General features: G+C 31.2%; 1 protein-coding gene across 1 annotated transcript; it reads right to left on the minus strand.

Annotated features, from left to right (window-relative positions):
- Window positions 1-365: 365 nt before the first annotated feature.
- On the minus strand, window positions 366-5979 carry LOC100775593 (WD repeat-containing protein WRAP73). Its single transcript, XM_003536227.5, has 6 exons — window positions 5503-5979; window positions 3971-4459; window positions 2667-2888; window positions 2515-2587; window positions 1908-2015; window positions 366-1158 (listed from the first exon to the last, which is right to left on the minus strand). The coding sequence occupies exons 1-6, from the start codon at window positions 5617-5619 to the stop codon at window positions 791-793; spliced, it is 1377 nt and encodes a 458-aa protein (XP_003536275.1). The 5' UTR covers window positions 5620-5979; the 3' UTR covers window positions 366-790.
- Between the last annotated feature and the right edge of the window lie 5633 nt (window positions 5980-11612).

Below are 11612 nucleotides of genomic sequence, written 5' to 3' on the forward strand. Positions count from 1 at the left end.
ACTAAAAGAAGAAAAAATTTAAGAGTTTGATCCTTCAAAATTTAGATTAGGAAGTCAATGAAAATTCAAAATGCTAGGGACTAAAAAATAATAAATCATAATGCAAATGAATGTTAAACTTTTACTAGACACGCACTTTTGTTAAGTTTAACAAATATAGTAATGGAAAAACATTTGTAAAAGGAATTATTTTGTATTTATGTTGAGTTACAAAGAATTTAGTAATGGAAACTATATTGTATTGGATGACATTAAATATGACGCAAGGGTGTTGAAAAGTAAAAGCAGGAGCTTATTAATAGTTAAAAATTGCTTATGCAACATAAAATAAGCATAAAAGGAAATTGACGAGGCAAAATCATAACTTGCACTTTAAGTTTAAAATATCATAGATAAATAGATGGCATTGCAATCAACAGCATTACACCTTAAAAATCAAACAGGAAAGCAGAATGCTGTTTAATGTTCAATTTAATCTATGCTCCTACAACAAGGGCCGAGATGGCCATTGAATTTTTCCAAATGCTACTACATAGCTTTGCTCCATTGCCCCTCCTGAAAATGCTTGATCACCATAGTTTCCCTGATCAATTGGAGGCAACAATAACAACCAAGCCTTTTCTTTTTCTCTTGAAAATTACTTTCCCTTCTTAAAATACTCCAGCCAAACACACCCTTACACCAACAGGACTTTGTATGATCTTAAACCTTGGAGTCTTGTCTACCAGATGCACAGAAATACAGGGTCATTCATATTTTACCATCATTTTGTTTCATTCCCTCGTGATCATCAATCATCTGAGCTGTACTCACTAGATTCTGGCAACAAGGGTACAGCTGCACAGCAGAATGACTCCTTGTCCTTAAGAAGTAGACAACTGCCATCAGAATTCCATTTCAGGTCTGTTATAGTAAATTGCGATAGAGGAACATGAACACAATAGGCGCCAGATGGGGTCCACATATACAAGTGAGTGCTTCCGGTGCAAAGAACAAGGCGTGTGCATGTTGGGTCCCAAGCTGCCACTCTGATAGGATCCTTATGCACTAATATTGCAGCAAGCTCAAGATGACGAATATCCCATATCCAAAGTACTGTAGGCATACTATCATTACGAGTACATATGTATTGGCTATCAGTGCTCCATGACAAAATACCTGCAATAAAAATGAGTTTAGTCATACATGAACCTTTATTTATAGCTTTTCCAAAAGCTATCAGCAAAACCAACAGAAGACATTCGATGAGTCCAAAGACAACCAGATGGTTCAGTCTGTTCAGTAAACTACAATTGAAAGGAAACTGATGGGATACCACAGAAACCAAAGCATCATCAATAAAGAATATGAAGAACTAATGAAGGATTCAATCCAAAGATAGAATAACTTATAAGTCCGGCCTGCAGAGAAAGAATAATAAAGTAGTCTCTAGTATATATTTTTGAGTTGATGTATAAACCTAGAAACTGTGTTACAAGTCATGGTGGATGGCACTGCCTTGAGACCATGTTAAGATAGAAACTGAATAATATTATGATGATGTGATACTAACAATAACTAACGGAGATTTACAAGGTATTCACTAAAACGTGAAAGGTTGTGTTTCCATATTTGGGTCACTTGATTAGTTCACAACTTCCAAAACCCTTGGGAAGTTAATCACTAGTTCAAGCTACAAACCAACTCTGTCTTTATTGACATGTTTCTGCTTCACACTAATACTTAGGCAACCCAAAATTCGTGTAGATCAGAAAATCATATCAAAATCAAGAAATTCCATTTCTTCCTATTTACTACACAAATAATGGAATTGAGAACCCTAGCCTTTGCTTCTATGTGATTATTAAACTATGTGCCAAGAAAGCTCATAATTTATGGCATTTGAAAACTAGAGATGTGTAGCTTACCAATTCCTTGTTTGGGGTTAGGTTTCTCGGCAGGAGGCTTTTGGAATGGTAAATTGATAGGAACTTCCATAACCTCATACCTGACTCTAAAGGGTTCTTCAGGAGAATCTGCTTTGGAGAAAGAAACAAAAAGAAAAAAAGAATGAGTGTCATGAACTAACTATCCAAAAAGCTTAAGCTGTTAGGTAAAGGCAGATAAATGATTTCATACTTTTATTTTATAACACGCCCCTCATGCAGAAGGGCTTTGGATTTGAAGTTTGGACAATGCACAGAGCACATGTCTATCTAACAACCTTGTGATGAAATTCAACTTTTTATTCGAAGGATGAGGAAAACAAGGATCCAACTCTAGACCACTTGTTCATAGAGACTCTAATATCATGTCACCCGAAGCTTAATTTGTTAGGTAAACACACAAGAATGGTTTTATACTTTTAAATCATCTATAGCAATGAGGAAGAAAGTAATGGGAAAAAAAAATCCAATGGCTAATGGAATGAGTAACTGGCTTGTTCATAGGATGGAGTTGGTCTTCACAAATTACAGAAACATGTAAGTACAGAAAACCAATTTGCAAGTTGGTTCCCACAACAATTGTGCTTACCATCATGCCCTTGGGAAAAATCATCACTCAAACATAGTTCAGACATATCAAGTTGTAGTGGCTCATCTACTTCCTGCAATTTCAGGGACAAGGTAAATAAATTTCTCAATCTCTGTGATACCATCAACAGGGGAAGTGTCTAAAAGGAGTACTTTGAAAACAGCAGCATAACAAGGACCACGGACTGTAGATGGGTGCATTAACTCTGCAAATGTCTTCCAAGTTAGGTGATTCAGAACCCGCAGCATCTGGTCATAGCTGCCCACAGCCAGAAACTGACCACAAGGAGACCAGGACACACTTTTAATCCCTAATCCACTTTCATATGCTTGATACTTGAAAAGGCACCTTCCGTCTGGAGAATATATTAGAACCTATATCAAACATAAATGACTAAGTTTTAGGTAATTGCAAATACAGCATAAATTTCAGACAATAATTTATAGCATAACCAGCGAGTTATACAAAAGCAACAGACTATAAGCAACACATGATTAGAGTATACTTACTCCATCAAGTGTTTTTACTTTGTGTATTTTGTTTTCTATTATCTGTGAGCTGTCAGTTAACTCAGTTTGTTATAGCTCTAACCAGAGTTAGTTTGTAACAGATAGGGCTAGTTTACGGTTAGACTTCAAGTCTCTCTGTATATATAAAGATGACTATATTCTTTGTAACTTGCCTTTTCATTTTCTGGTCAATGAGAAATCAGAGTCCCCAAACTCTATTACATAGATATAGAAAACACATGAATTGTGATATTGTATAATGTGATATATGGCATGCATGAAACCTTGATTATCAGATGCATGTGCTTTAATGATGAAGATTACACAAATATTTAGCTGCATTAATTACACTAACATCCCCTGTCAAACCTAAGTGGGTGCAGTGGGACTAAGAACCAACTTGAGTTTAGAAACAAGAGTATGAAAGTGTGCTAGGTCAAATCTGCATTCTGGCTTGGATGACATGGGGCCAGATTATATCTAAAATCAGATACAGGGGTCGGACTGCATCTGGGATCAGAGATGGGGCAAAAAAATGCCTAATTCAACTTTAAAAACTACCTCAAGGAAGGCTATCGAAGTACTATACAGACTTGGGTCGTATACTTTGATGATGAGGGATCTAAACAATAGTTATTATTTAGTGGACTTAATTATTTTTTTTAAGTGAACTAGTGATCCTAAGAGCTTATCATGTCAAGGAAGTGATGGAATAGTTTTTGTTTATATCTAACACATGGCTTCACATAAAAGCACTTTTGTCTTTGAAACTATATAGGACAAGGCTCCTACTACCTTGTGCTGAAAAATTCAAAGAGAACAAGAAATGGCCTTGTAACTTCTTGGGCAAAAAGCCTCCAGTATCATTTTATGGAACCAGTTACCCAAAAACATTAAGCCAGTGGGTGCAATCTTATAAAGATTTTCCATACATAGAACGAAGCTACCTTGTAATCAAGTGGTGAATCCCATATCACTATAGCACTATCATCAGGTGACCATTCGATATCAGCCAAGTCTAGAGTGTCGACTGCAAAATTGCCCATGATTTCCCATGTGTGACAAGATAACAGATTTATATAGTCCTTGCAATCACGCCTTGAGCATATTGCTGCAAATTTTCCATCTCGAGTGAAAGAAACTCCTTTGGAAGCATGCTTTGGCCACTGTAAATGCACACAAGCTGTATTTAACAATGACCAAACAATTAAACGCAACTGGAAATCTGATGTGGTGAGTATGTGGCGGCTATCTGGGCTCCACCTCGCATATGCAATACCAGCAGGTCCTTCATCTATCTTGCATGTCCATTCTGGCTGGGTCAGTGACCAAGCCTGTATCATTGGCTTTTTGTAGAGACCACAAAGAATATATTCAGAATCAAGGGCCCATTCAATATAGCTAATCTTGTCTAAGCATGAAAACAACTGCACAACCTGCATAAGCCAAAAAGAATGATTGCAAACCAGGAACTAGAGGCAGATAATTGGAATTAAGCAGCTTAATCAATGAGTCGGATGGAAAAAGCGCATGACACCAAAGTATATAATTAGCATAAATCTCATCAAAACCTAGAGAGTATAGTCCCAAATATATTCTTTGACTATCTTATTACCCATATTTTTTTAATATACATCATTCACCATCAAAAAGCATATATTTCTTCCTTCAAGAACAAGCTTGTACTATTTTGCATGAAGTGATCAGGTAAAGAAACAGCATCATATACACTCACAATTATAAGTTGGTATAGAAAGATCATATGAGAAGCAATGGTGAAGTAGAGTAAGACATAATAATTGATGCAAGCTCCATACAAGGGCTGAAAAATCCTATATTTCTAGGGTACCCTACCTACAATATAGAACCCTAAATACAAGGACCAAATATAATGACATCCTAGTCTAATATGTACAAAGATAATTGGACCCAACCTTGGCCCATGGGCTCAAAAATCTACCCTAAGGTTCATGAGAATCCTAGGGCCTTCTTCAGCAGCTCTAGCCCAATCTTCTTGGAGCCTCTTGCTCATGGTTCTAGTGATTGGTCCCTTCCTAGGGAGGATTGCATCAATAATAATCTACATAAATCATCATGCTCCACCGGATATCACCCCTATTTTATTTTCCTACAAATCTAAGTATCTAACAAAGAACCATCAAGCTTCACTTCTCTAAATAAACCCCATTATCACCACAACTCTCTAATTCCTCAAAAATATGCATATGCAAAATAACCTGGCGAGAAGATAAAAAAAGATTTTTTTTTTTTTTTGTCATGTATGAAAAAAGAAGAAACAAGAAAGAAAACCCAGATCCCGTTTCCTTGCCAGGACTCCCATGTTCTTCCTAAAAGCTTAAATTCTCCTAAAAGTGTCTCCCAGAAACTCAAAACTAGAAAGAGTGCACTCCATGGGACCCACAAAACAAAAATTGAAAATTGAAGCAGCGTTTGAAGAAGGGTATCAAAAAAACGAAACCTTGAAAGAAACGGTCTCCCGAATGACGAGACGATAATCAACAGCAACGGCAATGAAGCGAGCGTCGGGAGAGAAACAACAGGGACCCGTTTGCTTGTAAGATTCAGTGAACTCCATCGATCGATTATTACCACCAAATGGCAAATGGGGCAATTGGTTTTGCTTCAAGTTTTAAACTTTACACAAAGAAAAGAAGAAGAAAGGTACATAGTAAGTTAAGGTTGCGGTGAGAGGTGAGTGGAGTTAAACTATCTGTGGTGACTGACAGAACAGAAGTAGATCTGGAAGTGGGAACTTTGTGTCGCTGTCTTGTTGCATAAATTCCTTTGAGAGTGAGACAGACAAGATTTTCAAATCCTTTTATGCAAACTAAGGTACCGTTAAATCATAAATTCATTAGGTGTGATGCTTTTTGCTTCTTCTTTTGCTTCACCCCATGTTTGAATGGATAAATTCGAATTCAGTCAAAAATAAACTAATAATTCCCCTCACTTTGACAATAAAGTTTTATACACTAATAATGCATAAAAAAAAATTCTTACAAAAATAAACTAAAAAATATAGGATAACAGTATAAGTTACTGTGATATAATATTTTAGTAATCATAACAATATAAATTTAAATTTAAATCATTATAAATTATTTATTCTATTTAATCATTTTGTTGCAAATAGAAATAAAAACAAATGATAAAGAATCTCCATGGTGAAATAAAAACATGTGACATTAAACTGTTGAGTACGACTATTTGTTGAAACTAAATGTTATATTTATGAGACATTTTATAATATATCTTTCTACTTTTAATATTTTATAAGTCTACTGATAATGAATATTGTTGAAAAATATGTTTTTTTTAGTTTCATATTAACGTAACTTAAATTTTAAATCTATAACTCTACAAATTTTGTTTAAATTTTTTTTATTGATTATTATTTTATATTAAAATATCCATAGACAAAACATGGAAAGAAAGAAAGATTGATCATTTTTTTTTACTTCAAAATGTATGAATGTGAAGTCAATCACAACATTATTATAATTAGATACAATATAGAACTAGATTACACCTTTCATGCTTATAAAGCTAGTTAATCATTTTTTAATTTTTTTAATATTAATAAATATGAAATATACAGTTTTTAAGAAAATATTTAATAAACTACTTCAATAAGCTGTATTTGATATAACTTATTAAATATTTTTTTTTTACATAAACCAGTATCTCTAATGTAAGTTTAAGGTCAGAAAAAAGAAAAAAAATGCATCTAGGACCAACAGAAATATGTACTTCCTGATCTTACATCTCCATTCTCCAATAATAGATGCAAATGCAAAAGCTCGTAATAGAATTTTATATACAAAATCCAACCCAAAATTTTATTCATCATTTACAGAGGAATTAAAACTCAATCTACAAGACGAGTGATTGAGAATGAGTTTTAACCACCAGAAAAAACAGATCAAGGCTATATACTTATCCCTTAAGCAATAAATCTATAAAACTGAGACATTTATCGTGAGAAGATTGACAGTATTTCTTCTCTACACTTCTGTTATCACCTTCATAACACTGCAAGTGTCACTGCCATAAGGTATTATATACTGATTGATTGAGAGATGATAGAGATCTTTCCTAGTTGTAGATTTTCACAGGCTTCTCAAATGTGTGACGGTTCTGCAAAATTGAGAAATAATCATTGTAGACTTCTGAAACCTGCAACATAAAATTATTCCCAGTGACTTATATTCACAGTTGTCATTGCATTAGGATTAAGTTACCAATTGTCCGGTCGTAAACATTTTCTATTTTTTATTTTCATTTCATGTTTTCGTAGATAATTACAAAAAACTTATTTTCACTTTGCTTCATGTTTCCAAATATTTGTGAAAATAATATTTTTGATGTTTTCACTGTTTTCTGTACAGACATTGAAAATAAGAAACAAGGTGAAAACAAGGGAACATTTCTGTATTTATTGTGAAAGCAGGAAATGAAAGAAAAAATGTTTTCTCAAAAGCCTACTCTATCTTTCTTTTTTGTTGACAATTTAGTTCCCAATATCCACTACTATAGTCCATAGAGTATTATTGTTGGTATGGTTGCTATTTGACAGAATATTCCTCAAGTTTAACAGGCACCGCTAGAATAAATTATTTCACCATTTCATTCACTCAATTTGTGAGTTACTGTTGTGACTCTATAATTAGCTTGCTCTGGACTGTTGTATTTGATACCATATTAGGTTTACATAATTTGAAAACCTCCTATGTTTCTTAAACAAGTATTTGACAAAATAAGCCATTTTAGAATAAGTTTCTTCTATGCTTAGTTTCTGCCTTTCTGGACAGATTTTCTTATATTAATTACTCCCTCCTGTCTCAAATATAAGAAACACACTTTTGCTAAAATGGCTACTATTAAATGAGGTGTTAGTTCCAATGACTTTTTTTTTTAATTTCTGATAACAAGTTTCAATGAAAGATAAGTTGCGAAAAAAAATATTTTTTAATTGAGATTGATGCAATTAAATGTGGTTAACTAACTTTCTTAGTTAACACAAAATAGTGTTTTCCCTTAAATTTGAGACCGAAAAGAGTAGACCTTAATGCGTTTAATTTCATACATGTAATCAATTAGAATACATTCAAGATGATTTGGGTTAACAAAATATTTCTCACAATGCAACTTAGATTCTAGAAACCCAAAACGATTCAACCCTATCCATATATGCCAATAGGAAACAGTTCATAGAAGTCCAGTTTATATTACTGGACAAAAAGTTCCTAAAATCACATTGCAGAAATATGGTCAATTTAGTTTTTGATTGCTACAGAAAATCTATGGTTGCAGGATCAAAACTAATTCTATGTTGCTATATTTTCTTAATAGCTAGATGTAACAAAATATAATCAATTAATCATGCATAAAAAGTAATACCATTTTTTTCTTTTATTGTTTTTATCTACCCTAAATTTTGAATGGCCGTGCTAGATCCACATTTTATGGTAAAAGATAGTGTGTGTGCATATATACCACCTAAACAGGTACAATGGGAAATCCACCAAAGGAAAGAAAGAAGCCAATTCCCAATATTTACCTGGTTGACTGCATAGGACTTTTTTGGAGCACTGTCATCGTGTTCCAATCCAAGATATTGCTCCCAAACACCATATATATCCCTTCTCTAAACAATCAAACAGTGCAAATTTGTAATAACTTAATCATGTAGAAGTTAAACAATACGCCTAAATAGATTCCATTGACAACCTTGGGCTCCTACATACACAACCAAAATGAAAAATCAACATGAGAAAAGAGAAGACTGGTTGACAGACCTGAAACCGATCAAAAACAATATCTGAATCTTGTAGGTATTCAGGAGGACCATGTAACACAAATGCAAATCTCCACTGGAAAGACAGACAACAGAAGGAAAAATATATCAATTGTGAAATAAAACCTTGGTAGCTCTACACCCAGAAAGTAATTGAAGCAGGGCTGAAACACAGATGGACCAGACTGTCACATAATAGTGCAATTTAACTACAATGCAGAAGAAGAGAAAACAAAATTTTAATATAATTAGTAAAATATGCAAGGGCTTCCCACCATTTCATTTAGTCTTGACAATATATCCAAGGGCTTCCCACCAGCTTTGACATAAAGCCTCCCAATATATATACCTGAGAAAACAAAAGAAAAGGCATTTGAGTAACTACATGTAGTTTCACTCTGAAAGATATAGCAAGAGCAAGTACCACAGCTTTTCGTGTGAAGGGTCATAAGGTTCAAAGAATAGCAACAGATCTTCTTTCATCTTCACAGGAGGAGGAACAAACCGGAAATCCTTAATTTGCAAGGGTTTTATGGGTTTTTTCAGTTAAAAGTTGAGTTTGACATGTCACAATCATGAAATAAAAATTTAAGCCACATCTTTTGTTTTGGGATTTTTGTAAATTGAGAAAATCTTCTTCAATGAATATACAGGAAGTTTCCAAAATTTTGAGATTTTTCTAAATATTGATATAGAAAGATTCAAGTTGAAATATAAAAATAATGATCAACATGTTCATCATGATTCATCAAGAAGAGATAAAAGTAATAACCTTATAGGCAGGCAAATATAAATAACTCTACCATGGAAAAGTGGTAAAGACAAGTTAGACATAGACATTGTACACCAAATACTCATTTAAATTAACTATATAAATTTACTATTCAAGACACTTATTATTTGGCAAACAAATTATGATCTATGAGAATCGAACTTCAACTGATCTTTATTTTATAACCAATATATTTGTCTAAATTTTGTGTTTTTTTAGTGAGAAAATTGTATTTTTAGATTTGTAAACTTAAAAATTATTAAAATTATAGGGTGTTGATGTGTTTACTAATTGTTCAATTAAATTAATTTTTTAATATAATTGATATATATTTAATTACATGACAAAAATCAAATTAAATACATAGACTCATTATAATTTCTTTCATCCAAAATTAATATTTAAAGTCAATTTTTAGGCTAATTATTTATTATCTTTTCCATTTAATAGATTATTTAAAAATTTCTTTTGTCTAGACATTTTAATATAAATAGATTAAAATAGAAATTATATGTAAAATACAAAATATGTTTTATATAAACATGTTTTTATTTTATGGCTAAAACACTTTTTGTGTCCCTAAAACTGTAAAAAATTGTCACATTAGATTGTAAAACTAAAGAAATTCAAAAAATAATATACTTATAATCACTTTAGTTTTTAAACACATGTTAATACTTAAAGTTACACGTCATTTTGCATTTTGAACTAAACTGATTAACAAAGATAGTAGTTTTAGGACTTTTTTTTTAAAAAAAATCTTACTTTTAAGACTAAGAGACAATGTTTTTAAGGATTCTAATGATGTTTTATCCTTTTATTTTATGTAACTTAAAAGGTATAAATAAAATTAATATATATATTTTTTTACAATAATAATTGCTTATATATATCAAACACTCATCGAGAGATTTTGTATGAAATCACGTAGATAAATTTACACTTAATTAATAAGAATGAACAATTTAGCTGCATTAACATCTAAATTATTATGATTAAATTAAATTTCTTGGCACAAATTAATTTCTACAAAACTCATTATACATTTTATTTATTTATTATCTTATAACTAATGTAAATTATTGAATAATTACTTTTACCTTGATAAATTTGATTTTTCTCTTATATATATATATATATATATATATATATATATATATATATATTGATGTTATATGTCAGTTTATTAACATATTAATATAGAAATTATATCTTTATATAAAGGGAAGTTTTTTCCGCCCAAAAAAATAAGCGTTTTTATAATTTTGTTTTGTATGTCAATTTGTCAATTAATTAGCATTGGTCAATCTGTCAATTACATTGAAAAATTCACTAATCACATTTTTTCATGAATCAAATGGGGATGAATATTTTTCATGAAAGTATCAACACAAATTTAAACTTAAATTACCTTATAAAGTATGATACATGGGATGAGCATTTTAAATAAAAAGAAGTAAGAAAATTTATACTCAATTGACAGAAAAAAATTTTTACTAAATATTTTTATCTAATCAAAATTAAAATTTCTTTTGCATAATTAATATATATTTAATTACACACAACAAATTGAATCAACTTATCACTGTTAATTTATTCATGGAAATTTAGGGTTTAAAATTAATTTTTATGCAAATAATTATTCATATTTTATTTATTATTTTCATACCTAAATAAATTATTCAAGATTTTCTAACTGAAACAAATTTTAAATTTCTTTTATACATTGATATGTATGTACCAATATATTAAAATAAAATTTTGTTTATAAACGAAAACACATGGAGATGAATTTTTTTTTATAAAAGCAATAAGTAGAAAAGTTTATACTAAATTCACAGAAATACATTTTTTTCAAATGAATATTTAGTCCAAATGAAATTTAAAATTTCTTTTACATGATTAATATATAATGCATGCAAAAAAAATTGAATCAACATAATCAATTAATCATTGTTTTTTACATGCAAAATTATTTATTTATGTATTATCTTCTCAC

The sequence above is a fragment of the Glycine max genome, chromosome 10 (assembly GCF_000004515.6).
Source record: "Glycine max cultivar Williams 82 chromosome 10, Glycine_max_v4.0, whole genome shotgun sequence".
NCBI lineage: Eukaryota > Viridiplantae > Streptophyta > Magnoliopsida > Fabales > Fabaceae > Glycine > Glycine max.